The sequence below is a fragment of the Choloepus didactylus genome, chromosome X (assembly GCF_015220235.1).
Source record: "Choloepus didactylus isolate mChoDid1 chromosome X, mChoDid1.pri, whole genome shotgun sequence".
NCBI lineage: Eukaryota > Metazoa > Chordata > Mammalia > Pilosa > Megalonychidae > Choloepus > Choloepus didactylus.
The window spans coordinates 12872124-12885688 of NC_051334.1; the positions used below are offsets into that span (position 1 = coordinate 12872124).

Below are 13565 nucleotides of genomic sequence, written 5' to 3' on the forward strand. Positions count from 1 at the left end.
TTAGATGCTAGCTATTGCTATTCTGAAAACACCAAAAAAGGCCACATTATTTTTTTAAAAAAAGCATTTTCGTTAAAAATAGTTCTTATCATGTGGGCTTCTATTGAGTTTTTAAAAGAAAATGTTAGGGCAGAAAGACAGGAGCTTTCATCCTTTCCCACTTAAACAGCCTTTCCCACTTAAACAGCCTTCCTTAGTCTAATCTCTGGCCCTCATTCAAATAGTGAAATGTCGAAGAACCTAGTGGTCACCTAGGAGGAGGCTGAAGGGTCCCTAATTACCAGTCCATTTGAAAATACCGATGTGCATTCCCCACCCAGCCTTAGAATTGTATGTGGTAGGGACTCAAGAATCTGCAAGACACTTTTTGAAAAGCTCCTCTGGTGATTCTCTTGGGCAGCCAGGTTTGGAAGCCCCTGATCTAGGCCAGCGCCTCATTTTGCAGTTTAGAAAGTTGAGTGACAAGTTATGCAATTAAAAACTTCCTAAGTCTCAATATGGAATTCTTTTCCTGTTGCAGCTGGTTTGCTGGTAACATCTCTAGGTCACAGTCTGAGCAGTTACTGAGACAAAAGGTAAAGAATCTTGTTGCCCTTTCAAATAGCCTGTAAGTATCTTTTTCTGTTGTGGGGCCCAGAAGCTAACACACCTTTCAAAGAAACCTGATCGCTAATTATACAGTCAGCTCATTATAGTGTTGGTTGTCCTGCCCATGGGTCTCCAGGCCCTTCACATCTAGCCACTTCCTCTATTTCTTTTACCTTCCGTTGCATAATAAACCACCCCAAAATTTAGTGGCTTGAAACAGTGATTAATGATTGCTCACGATTCGGTGTGCCATCTGGCCGGCAGTTCTTGTGTGGGTTTTGCTTGGGGTCACTCATGTGGCCGCCCTTAGCTGGTGGATCGACATGGGGTGGAGCTCAGCTGAAGCCGTCAGCCGGGCCCCTCCCCATGGCCCACTTGGGCTTCCTCACAGCGTGGCAGCCTCCAGGCAGTGTTCCCAAAGGACAGGCCCCGCACAGCAAGTGCTTATTTAGTCTCTGCTTTGGTCACACTTGCTAATGTCCCATTGGTCAGAGCAAGCCACATAGCCTAACCAAGAGCCAACATTGGAAGGGCATGAATCCAGATTTATTGGGGACCAGTGATGTAATGGTCCTACCACAGCTCCATCATTGCCCGCTAGCACCCAAACCAGAGGACAGCAGATGGAAGAGGGACTAAACCCACCTGGTTTTGTTCCTAATTGGTATGAAATTGTCAATAGCCAACTCTTTTGACCTACAAAAATGACATTTTGGTATGATTCAACCTAATAACACACCAAACACATTAAATATTTCTTTGAGGCGTGCTAGTGAAAATGTGTTGACTTCACTACCTAACTCAGTATTTTGTCACATTCATAGTTTATTTTGTGGTCTTTCTGAATCTGGATATGCTTAGAATTAGCGCATGCCATTAAGACAGATAAGTTAAGTGTAAAACTTTAACAAATATGTATTCGGCCTCATTGTTTTCTAAAATCTTCCAAAGGCATGATATGGTGGAATATGATTTTTAATTTTATTTCTGAAAGATTAAAACATTAGGTTTGTACAAGTAAAAAACAGAGACAAATATCAGAGAGGGTTAAAATTACCTGCAGAGGAAGAGGTGACGCTCGCAGGGTAGATCTATAAGAGGTTGGCTGAGAAAAGCAGGAAAGCGAAACTGTGAGCCCCCTCTTGCGCCAACTGCCTGGTACTCTGTGCCCACCTGATCGAAAGGGGATCTAAAGGATCTCTTTTCCTACCCCCTAGCCTGAAAAAATAGTTTTCAAGAAAAATCAAAATGTGTTCTGGTCCTTCCATATTTTCCTTCCTTTTCAGGGAAAAGAAGGTGCATTCATGGTCAGAAATTCCAGCCAGGTGGGAAGGTACACAGTGTCCTTATTCAGTAAGGCTGTGAGGTGAGTATGACACGATTCCTTTCTTTTCTCTTTTCATGTATGTCCTCGGCTCACACTGGTCTCTTAGTCACGTTTTGGAATAAGGCACCACCTGAAAAGGTTGGAATTTTGGATCAAAGTTTTCCTGACCATCTGTAGGTGTCTTTTTCCCCCATGTCCCAGAGGCTGTTCACTGGATGATCCTTGCCCGCTACCCCGGGCAGCAGCAGCGCTCCGGAGCACAGCCAGCCTCAGTACACATTTGTGGAAAGAACCCTGGATGACTCCCCACAATTCAGGCCTAAGCCTAGAAAGAGGAAAAATAGCAAGGGAGCCACTGCACTCTCAGCCCCAGCCACCTGCTAGTTGGGAAACCTGCCCCAATCTTTGTTTCTTTGTAAGCCTTTCTGGGTGGGGACGGAGCTAGCAGAAGACAGAATCCGTGTAGCTTCCTGGGCAGCTCCTTTCTAGGACACTGTCTTCTTTGTGTGGTTAAGAGCTCTGGTTTTGAGCCACAGTTCTGGGTCCAAATCATGGCTTTTCCATTCAGAGCATGATGATATTGAGAGAGTTTCTTATCCTCTGTTCCTCAGTTTCCTCATCTGAAAAAGGGACTAAACAATAAATAATGTTCTGTGCATAAAGTCCTGTATTGGATCTGTGCATTCATGAAGTCAACCAAATTCACATGTTGGATCTGAACAGCGCTTAGTACCCAGCAAGCACTTAATAAACTAATAGCAATTACTAATATTGTTGTTGTGGGGAAAGAGTAGTTCTGCCTGCCCTCCTTGCCCTCTCTCCCTGCCAACATTAGGCATATAAGACACCCCACGGTCATCCCGTGCAAGTCATCATCACCAACATCAGGATCCCCCTCCAGGGTTTTACAAGCCAGTTGCCCATGGGCTGTTAGCTCTTTTGTTCATTCTAACCACTCTGCAAAGCAAATAGGAAAGCTATTTTAATCTGCACCATTTTACAGATGAGAGGATTGAGGTTCCAAGTTTAAAAAGACCTGCCTACAAAGCTAATAAGTGACCGCCCAGAAGCCAGGCTTCCAACCGCTTCAGCCACACCCCTGCGTCTATACTGAAACCACCAATAGCTGGAATGAGGACCTGGCTAAATCTTAATTAAGGCCATTTGGGGAAAAAAAGGTTCAGTGGTGCAACCCTCTTTTAACAATTGGAGCAAATGAACTTCTGCCTTGGTGCCTTCCCCATGTTCCCTGCCCCGCAGTGCACATATTTTTGTAACAATTAAGTGACTAAAATGTTGTTTTACTTCCACCTCCAATAGAATGTACCCTGAGTGGCCACATGGCATTTTCCAATCCTAGAAGCCATGTCCCCCATGTATCTCATGTACTAAGTTTGTTCTGGTTTGCTACAGCTGCCAGAATGCAATATACCAGAAATGGATTGGCTTTTACAATGGGGGTTTATTGGTTCACAAATTTATAGTTCTAAGGCCATGAAAATGTCCCAGTTAAGGCATCAGCAGGACAATACCTTCTCTGAAGAAAGGCAGATACCATGTGGGGTTCCTCTGTCCCATGGGAAGGCACGTGGCCAGAGTCTACTGGTCCTCTCCCAGGTTAGCTTCTGATTTCTATGGCCTTCTGTCTCTGGGCTTCTGTCTCTCTTAACTTCTGTCAGCTCTCTGCTTGGTTTTCCTGGGGTGTTTCCATTCTCTCTTAGCTTCTCTGGGGCAAACTCTGGATTACATATCTTAGCTTCTCTGAACTCTCTCCCTCTCTCTGTGAGCTCTCTTAAGGACTCCAGTAAAGGATTAAGACCCACCTTGAATGGGTGGGGTCACATCTCCATGGAAACAATCTAATCAAAAGGTCCCACCCATAATAGGTCTGCCCCCACTAGAGTAGAGTAAAAGAATATAGTCTTTTATGGGGTACATAACAGGTTCAAACCAGCACAAGGTTGTACATGTAATGCCTGGATACTGGCTAAAGCCAACACAGTAAAAACCAGGAGTAAACTTTGGTCACTGAGAATCAACACTCTGTGGCCCTCTGGCCCTACCATTTGGGCCACGCATGATATCAGAAATTCTCCTAGTTAAGGTTCTTGACCCCAGATTCATTTTCGAAGGTGTCCTGGTAAATAAGAAATCAAATGAAAATAATCTCGTCAATAACACAGAAGCATTCTTTGATGAAATGCCGTCTATAGGCTTGAGGGAATTTCATGCTAAGACCAAGAGTTGATTAGCTCTTTGCAACAATGGGAGGCACCCTTTCTCCTTCATTTAATTGCAGTTTTCACTTGTTAAGCATTACAACAACAACAGCAATTTAAGTGGTTTCTTATGTGCTAAGCATAGTGCAGACTGATTTATAGGAAATCTCATCCGATCTTTATGGCGAGCAGATGAGGCAGCTAGCTGATGGTAGAGCTGGACTCAAAGCCCAGGTTCTTGAGTATGCTGCAGCCCTATGCCCTACTCTGAAACCAAGGCAGGCATATCACTTCTGATTAGCCTAAATCAGTGTGCATCATTTTACCACCATTTTCTAAAAGTGGAGCAAAAGAAAAAAAGTTTATATAGAAAAGGCACAAGTTCACCTAAAGAATTAAAGGTCATCCCCACCCGCTTCATCCTCCATCCCCACCTCCACTCCCCAAAGAGCCTCCCACCCACGCTTTGGGGTGGGAACACCCACAGCCTAATCACCTTTGCCTCCCGCATTTTAATCTCCATTCTTATTCCAAAAGATAATTGATATTCAGAACGATAATCCTGAAGCACTGCAAGGCTGTCAGTCAAAGGAAGGTTCTAGTTCATACTCCTCACCAAGGCTTTTGAGCAGTCTGGAAAGTTGGAATTTTATTGTAGGTGGATTCTGTGTGTGCACAAAGGGTATGTTGGGTTCAGAGAGGAGTCCTCTTCCATAATTGCCAATTGTCATCGATACCACCAAAAAAATGCTGGATGTCAAGACTGGGAAACCCTCTCTGACCTCCGTCTCCAAAATTTGCAAGCGCATCTAAAATAATGATTTAACCATTGTTATCAAGCTGCAATTGTTTATTTCAAATGTTCTACCATTCTTTCTTCCTTCCTAGTGATAAAAAAGGAACTGTCAAACATTACCACGTGCACACAAATGCTGAGAACAAATTGTACCTGGCAGAAAACTACTGTTTTGATTCCATTCCAAAGCTTATTCATTATCACCAACACAATTCGGCAGGTAATTCATTTCAGATTTTCTTTTAGGGGCTCTGTTAATAAATATTGATTTTCTTTGATATTACTTATTCCTCTAATATTCTTAATTATATAGGGAGCCATGAAAGTAAGAAAAAAATTGCTCTCAGCCATATGCCTGCTGTGATTTTTAACTTATATTTCTTAAACTATCACATTATAGGCTCTATAATGCCAGAAAGAATGAAGCTGAGTGAGTTAAGTGACTTTGAAGTAGAGAGTCTCTTTTTTTAAAAAAAAATCTTTCATTTTCTTCTGTTTATGGACACAAGTTGATCACAAAATTCAAACATTATAGAAATGTGTATCATTAGAGGGATAACCTCCATGGACAATGTGCTGTTCCTGCCAGATTTTTTTCTTTGCTGATATTAACACTTATTATGCATTATAAAAATTGCATATATAAGATATATTTATATATATATTTATGTGATACCTTATAATTTTTACAGAAATGAGATCGTTCTACACATACAGCCTTTCTGCTTGCTTTCTTTACTCAACATGTCCTAGAGATCTTTCCATGCAAATAGGCTATAGCTTACTTTGGTGTGTTTAACAGCTATATAGAACTCTGTTGGAGAGTTGCTCCACAATTTACCCGCCTAGGCCGCTACTGATGCACAGTGGGATCGTGTTCTAATATTTTCACATTCCAGTCCTCTGTCTCAGTGCACCGTCCTGCACACCTCTCTCTGGGCACGTGTGTGAGTGTTGCTGTAGCCAAATTCCTAGAAAGCAAATTTCTGTGGCAATGGCTCCTTTTAGACATTGCCAAATGCTTTTTAGAAATGTACTCTCCCACTAACAGCAATATCTCTCATCCTCACCAACATTGGACACCGTTACTCTTTTTAAATTTTGCCACACCGTCTGGCAAAAATATTTGGAGAAATCCCCTCTAAATGTCTTTTCTGAAATAGCACCACTTGTGGGCCACAACTGGATGGATTTCAACAGTGGGTAAAAATAAGCAGTTAGCTCAGCATCAAATTTGTGCAAGTATATCAGACTTGATTGCATGTACTTGGGTGAATTATCCTTACCCTTGGCTTTCTCTTTGGTTTTTTCTGGTATTTTCCCTTTGCTCCAGTTTCCTCAAATGTTTATTTTAACCTGTATCATCTCAGAGATACCTTTTGGAAGAGGTATAGTATAAACGGATGTCTCCAAGATAGAATGATTACACCATGAGGATGCACAAGAAACTCCACTGGGGTATAGGAAGAGAAGATTCAAATGTATATTTAGATTTGCTTTTTATCTCATTCTTTTAGGTTTTCCATGTGTATATTTTTTCATGAACATAAAGTATCAATACAGCAGCACTTGTGTATACACATATTTTGGAGCAGTGGGCTAAATTTTTTTTGCCTTTAGATTAAAGGTGCATGATTTAAAAACTTTGGAAACCACTCATATAAGAAGCAAACAAATGTACAAAAAAAGAAGGAGGGAAAGAGGACATGTGTGATTTTTCCCATGACCTGGAAAACTTCCCAAGTTTAAAGCAAGAAACACATTTTTTAAATGGGTTCTTTCAAACCGCTATAAATACAATGATTATTTTAACCCACAACTTGATGTACATAAATAAAATGACTTGACCACTTAATGAAATTTACTAGTCAGTTCAATTTGAAAAAATTCAAGTGCTTTACTTTTCATTTTTGTAGTCTTCTGTAATGTTTAAGTTTTTTTTGCCTCGTGGAAGGGTTGTGTGGATGTCTACATATTTAAATCTAGGGCTGCAAAGGGTTAGTAAAATTAAAATGGGAAACATTTTTTAAAATAAAAGATTCCATCAAGCAACTGATTTCACTGTTTTGTATCACTTTAGGTTGTTTTCCTCTTTAACTTTGGCTTTACGTTGAGCTAATTCATCAATTCAGGCAAATTAATGAAACTGTGGGATGAATGCACCCTCTGTCTGCATCACAGAGTTCTGAGGTCTTTACTTTCTCAGCCCCTCTGGAGAAGGTGTGAGCAGGGGTGTGAACCCGTGTGGTGTGATGTCATGATGCCGTACTGATTCCATTGCAGGCATGATCACGCGGCTCCGCCACCCCGTGTCAACCCACGCCAACAAGGTCCCTGTCTCTGCATCCCTGGGAAGCGGTATGGACACACCCTTCAGCTCTGAAACTCCTTCTTCCCACTATTTTTTGGTTAAAATTATATATGGGAAAATAGCCATAAAAGGGGGGTAAGGCCGGAAGAAAGTCCCTGTTCAGATTGTGTCAGGGAGAGCTTCAACTCGAATACATTTGTTTATTTTCTTGGAAAAAAAAGTTTTTCTTTCCTCCCAACTTAAATCTGTAATCTCGCCAACATTACAAAGACTGTCAAAATTTCCCTCTTATTATCCCCAGTTATCACCCTCCAGCACCTGACTGCTCGTCCTTTCTTGTTTCTGGACTGGGTGCCCCCGATCTGCCCAGAGGAGCTGGTCTTCAGCTTTATGTGTTTAGGATAGTGATGTCCAACTGGTTTACAGTTTGTTTTATAAGGAAAACATAACCATATTCTACCAACCTAAGGCCATCAAACACATTTGACCCCAACTCTCACCCTGAGATGCCACTGATTAGCGAAATGATTTTACTCTAGAGCCCCCTTGGCAATAACCATAGCTGCTTCAAGAACAGTGTTGTCTTGGGAGGCATTAACATGTTGGTCTTACAAGTCATAAGTCCATATTACCAAGCCTTTTTTTTTTTAAATGATCAACTTTTTAAACAATAGTCTTGCTGTTGCATATTGTTGGTGTGAAAATCTCATTGGGGAGGAAATTGCTTGAGAAGCTGTTAGCCCCAAAGTCTTCTCTTCTTGTCCCAAAGAGTATGTGCCTTGCCTTATTAGGAATCTGGGAACTGAAAAGAGAAGAGATTACCCTGTTGAAGGAGCTGGGAAGCGGCCAGTTTGGGGTGGTCCAGCTGGGCAAGTGGAAGGGCCAGTACGACGTTGCTGTTAAGATGATCAAGGAGGGCTCCATGTCAGAAGACGAATTCTTCCAGGAGGCCCAGACCATGATGTAAGTTCCCTCTGATGAATGGAAGTTTAGCCCTCACTGTGGGAGGGCATTAGTGCTAACAGGACTGCCCTGAACATTACAAGGCCTGGACCAAGGGTCCATATATCATAGTTACAAATATTTAGAAGTTATAAATTGAGCTGACAAACTCAAATAAAGTTGAATCTTTGCTCTTACTTTGACAAAGATACTTCAATAACAACCTGAAAGGCCATATTCAAATTTAGAATTCTCAAGACTCTTTAGAGAAACCAGCCACTGGCCTATGACCGCCCCGGATCCCCACCCACCCATTTCTTCTCCCACCCCCAGCTCTGTCCAGCATTATAAATGGTCTCCATTCTTACGAGCAGACCCTGCCTTCAGTACAACCAAGCTGCTCACAAGCAACTGTCTACTGGCTAACCTTCTTGACTAGGAATGAGCACACCAATGGCATGGCCAACCCCTGGTGGGGATGGACCAGGGTAAAGAACCCACACAGATCCTGGAAGAGGCCTCAGGACTATGTGGGCGGGGGACCCCAGAGTCCTGGTACCCCAAGGGTGGTTCAGAAGAGGATTGTGGGCTCAAAGTGGACATGTCCCTTGGCCCTGTGGGGAGGTACATGGTTCCATGAGGGACAAAGTGGGGCCCTAAAAAGTACTATTTTCCTCACCTGATAACTGGAGATACTTCCTAATGGCTCGATTCTTGGCAGTAATCCAATCCTCCCCAAGTCTATATAAGTACATTACTTTAATGATTCTCCCCCTTCTTGTCAACATGGTGAATAATTCTTAAGGTGACCAACATCCTGGTGTGTCTGGGACTGTCCCTGTTTCAGCACAGAGAGTCCTGTGCCCTGGGAAATCCCCCAGTCCCAGGCTTTATAAATATTAACTCATTAGACCCTCATAAGACTCCTTTGAGGGATGTACATTGTTATTTCTATCTTGCAGGAAACTGAGGCACAGAAATGTTAAATAATGTGCCCACAGTCTCCAAGCTCGTGAATGACAAAGCTGAGATGTAAACCCAGGCAGACAGGTCCCAGAGCCCATTTTCTTAGTCATTCCTCTCTGAAGGGTGCAGGTGCCAAGAAAGAATGATCACTTTTCCCACAGTCTCAGAGCTCTTTGGAAGCAGAGGTGCTATGTGAAGATACGCCTTTGGCCGGGGCTGACTCCATGGGCACGTGACCTGTGCAGTCGCGAGAGCCCCCCGCTTGCAAGGGCTCCACACTTGGTTTCATGCTCTGCTGTTGCCATCTTAAAATTCTCAATATGTTTTAAATAAGGAGTGCCACCTTTAGCATTCTGCAGTGGTCCCGCAAATTATGTAGCCCGTCCTCCCTTTGGCAATTAGACTGTTATAAAACTCGGGAGGGGGCCCTTGGTGTCCTCCTTTTGGAAGCTGCTGAGAGAACCTGGCAGAAACTCACGTAGGTTCATGGTGTAACCCCTGTGCCCTGGTGTAACGTTAAAACCTATTTTGCCATGACAGGTTGGTAATCAGAAAAAATTTTAAAAATCATTTTAAAAAATCACCTAATCATAAGGAAAGATGTCAAACTGTACCATAAGGGGAAAATGTTGGATCCTAAATGCAATTGTCAAACTGATCCCTATCATGTGGGAAATATAGTTGACATGGTATTCCCACCGTGAGCCCCCAGGGCAGTGACTGAATTTGCTCGAGGAACCACCTCGTGTTGGGTGACCCTTGTCCCACCACGAAAGGGAGCAATGCTGGGTTACCCTACAGGTCTCTAAAATTGCTGAAAGAGAGGTGATCGAACCCATTGCCTTGAGTAATGCGATAAGGTGTGTCCCTATGCATAAACCAAGAAGAAAGAAACGGACCAAGGATTTAAGAAATCCTCACTGATTACCAAAAAAAAGTTGACATATGTTCAATTTAGATTTACTTTACACACCCGAACATTAAAGAATCATCTTGTAAATTATTACAAGTAAATAAATCACATAGGGACAACTTGATGAACATCATTAATAGCTGAGTGTCCATCCCTTCACTGTCTACCAGATGGGCTATGCCATGTGGTTACCACTTTCTATATTTATTATTTTAAAAAGAATGTAACAATAATGTAAAATATTTTTTTTAAAAAAAAGAAAGAAAAATCATTTTCTCATTTTCCTAATGTGGCAACTATTTTCATTTCACCTGTGCTCTTCATATTCTGATATTATTTTTCTCAAGAATGAAATATTTAGAAGTGAAAGCTCGATGCTTTAAAACAGAAGTGTTGGCTCTCAGGTTGTGACTTCCCCCAAATCAGTCATGAAGGTTCTCAAGATGCCACAAGACTAAACAGGGTTTCTGAGGTGACAGACCACCGCGACCCCAAGTCTCTGTAGGCAAGTTGAAAACAGCACGGGTCACCGTGCACACCAGTGCTAAATGGCTGCTGGGGCTGCCGGTGTCGACACGAGGCAGCATTTTTTGACCCCAAAAGCTAGTGTGCTACCAGAATAAATAAGACCCTGAACTTTTCCCTCTCTTTCTCTGTTCAGGTAGAAGGGGAGGGGGGAGCATTAAAGCAAAGAAACAAACAAAACTCTGAGCGTGATTCTTTTTCAGAACATCTGGAAAATGGAGGGTGGAAATTCAGTACTGAACTTTGAAAATTTGTTGTTTCCAGGAAACTCAGCCATCCCAAGCTGGTTAAATTCTATGGCGTGTGTTCGGAGAGCTACCCCATATACATAGTGACTGAATACATCACCAACGGGTGCCTGCTGAGTTACCTGAAGAGCTGCGGGAAAGGACTTGAGCCTTCCCAGCTCTTAGAAATGTGCTACAATGTTTGCGAAGGCATGGCCTTCTTGGAGAGCAACCAGTTCATCCACCGGGACCTGGTAAGCAACACCATTGGAGGCTCCAGGACAGGAAAGAAAGCAGCCCTCAGCCTGACCTCCAGGGACAGGGCCATTGGGAGGGACAGCAAGGGGAACACCTTCATTTTTACTTTGCTCATTCATGACTTGCTTAAGCAGATGACACTTTGTAATTTTAAAAAGTCACAATTTTTAAAAAGGATATTTGAAATATGGAAAGAAGAGAAAGAGTAAAAGATGGCAAGTTCTATAGAGCTGTGTTGTGGCACAAAGGAGAACAGATGGAAAGGAAAGACTTTGGCCAATTTAGCGTTTCTTGGAACCATTAAACCCACGTTGACCTTTACCACAGGAAGGGCTTAGTGCTAAAGCAGTCGTTTGATACAAAAACTAAAAATACAAAACCCAGAAGGAAATGAGTTTTGCAAGTGTCTTTGGGTCAGGATGGGAGGGCAGAGTGTTTAGATTGGTCTTCATTGGGATTTCTCTTCACAGATTTTCTTGTGCAGAACGGCATCCATGCCATGCGCACAAGCCCAGTGCTGTCACAGCTCTCTGGGGCAGTGTTTATGCCTGCAAAGCAAGAGCATAAAGTTGACAAACAGCTGACCCTCACCGTGCCCTGTGCACCTGTTGATGCACAGTTGTCCTGGTGCTGGAGAGGCGGTCCCCAGAAAGGGTTTCTCCTTTCTCACTGATGAGCTGAAGTGCCGTGTTTCATGTGTAACACCTTTCATGGTGTTTGACAAGGATGAATGTATGGGTGAAAATAGTTAGGGGAGCACAGTTTCATTTTGAAAAATTGAAAATTGCCAAGGAAAGAAAGACAACTTCGGGGCGTTCGGGGTTGTGATAGGCAACCTGAGATTCTGTTGAGTGCTCTGATGAAGAGGAGAAAAATGTCTGATTTGATGTCGGGAGATTCTTGGTCACTTTTAATGCTTGGTGATTTTGTTTTTCCCTCAAAGGCTGCTCGGAACTGCTTGGTGGACAGTGATCTCTCTGTGAAAGTATCTGACTTTGGGATGACGAGGTGAGCCAATTCTACAGGGGCAACCAATGCGAGAGGGATTTCCGGTAACCCCCATATGCCCATCATCATCGCAGGCCTTGTGGGGATGCGGAAGGCGCTCTGACTTGGGGCTTTGAGGACCTGGGTCCTCCCTCCCCAGTCCTGTCTCTGATGACCTGTGAAACATGCTTCACTTCATTTCTTCACCAGTAAAATGGGACAGTTCTTCAGAAATTATCTCAGCTCCTTTTCAGTTCTGCCCACATTCTGGTAAATAACTTTCTGAGCATATGAATACATTCCATATACTTATCTAAATATAATGTGTTATGGCCACATTTCTTAGATAAGTATATATTATCTAGATTATCTATATTTTAATTCCATCAAGGCTTCTTTAGCCCTTTCTGGTTTTCCTGTCAGCAGAGCACTGACACTAGGAAAGCTTTTATTTTCACATCATTAAATTTTCTGTATCACCAAGTAAGACACAAAAATAGGGTCAGATTCTCTTGGTGGGCAAGTCTACCATCATTTCTCAATTTGGAGAAATCGTTTTGATTTTGCTAGCAGCTTAAAAGAGTCTTTTGTTTCTTTAGTTCTGAATCCTCATACTATTTGAGCCTCAGGGCCAATTTTCATGGTTTTGCATAGCAAACGAAGGCATGCATATCGCTCTTTCCATTCAACAACCATTTATTGAGTGCCTACTGGATGCCTAGGCCTTGTGGGAGACACTAATACGAATGGGAGAGTTTCTGCCCTCAAAATGTCCACTGTTTAGTCTAGAGGGCAAGTAGGTGTCCTTGACATTGAGATAAAAACAGAAAGTTGTGTTGCCGCCACATAAAATACGTAATTCCAAAGAGGAATAATGGAGTTTAAAAGAGACCTGAAGAGTTGACAAGGCCAGCCCTATATTTAGCAAACAGCATCCTTTTGGCCCTAGGAGGATCTGATTTTCAAAGTCTTCTCTGAAATTCCGTAGCGGGAGATGCTCCTTGACTGCAGGGGCATAGACCATGGAATGGGAGCCATAGTTAAGTCCTCTTAGCATTTTATCAGTTCCCTGTTGGGGAAGATGGGGACCCCCAATATGGGCAAATTCCTCAGGTGTCCCTTTAGCTATGTGCTACCCGCCACCACTCCAAGCACCGTCCAACGCTGATGCTCCCAATGTGGAGCTCTCCTGAGGCAAGAGAAGAAGCTTCTCGGAGCTCCCTAGAAGGGAGAAAAGCACCCAGGAGAGGGGAACTGACCCCGCCTGTGCTCTCAGGGCAGGCCTGTTGGCTGTGATGCCAGCAGCCAGGGGACATGTCAGGTTCTCTGCAGCTTGGGGAGGGGAGGCACAAGGTCTTGCTCTGAGGAAGGGCTCCTGGAGGCCATGTGCCAGACCCTGTTTGTCCTAAAGCTCTGTGGCCACATCATCCAGACACCTGTGACTTTACTTGGTCCCAGTGATTTGAAGAAAGATTCAGGTCTTGAGTGGATCCCAGTCAGGAGTGC

The 13565-nt window shown here is 43.1% G+C and overlaps 1 protein-coding gene across 3 annotated transcripts in view; it reads left to right on the forward strand.

Moving 5' to 3' along the window:
• BMX (BMX non-receptor tyrosine kinase) overlaps positions 1-13565 on the forward strand; it is a 63852-nt gene that overhangs the window by 36756 nt on the left and 13531 nt on the right. For all 3 annotated transcript variants that reach the window (XM_037822656.1, XM_037822654.1, XM_037822657.1), the window contains 7 exons: positions 521-575; positions 1875-1954; positions 5023-5150; positions 7214-7288; positions 8033-8204; positions 10852-11068; positions 12016-12080. In XM_037822656.1, the coding sequence (XP_037678584.1) occupies positions 521-575; positions 1875-1954; positions 5023-5150; positions 7214-7288; positions 8033-8204; positions 10852-11068; positions 12016-12080 (792 nt within the window). The remainder of the gene's footprint in view (positions 1-520; positions 576-1874; positions 1955-5022; positions 5151-7213; positions 7289-8032; positions 8205-10851; positions 11069-12015; positions 12081-13565) is intronic.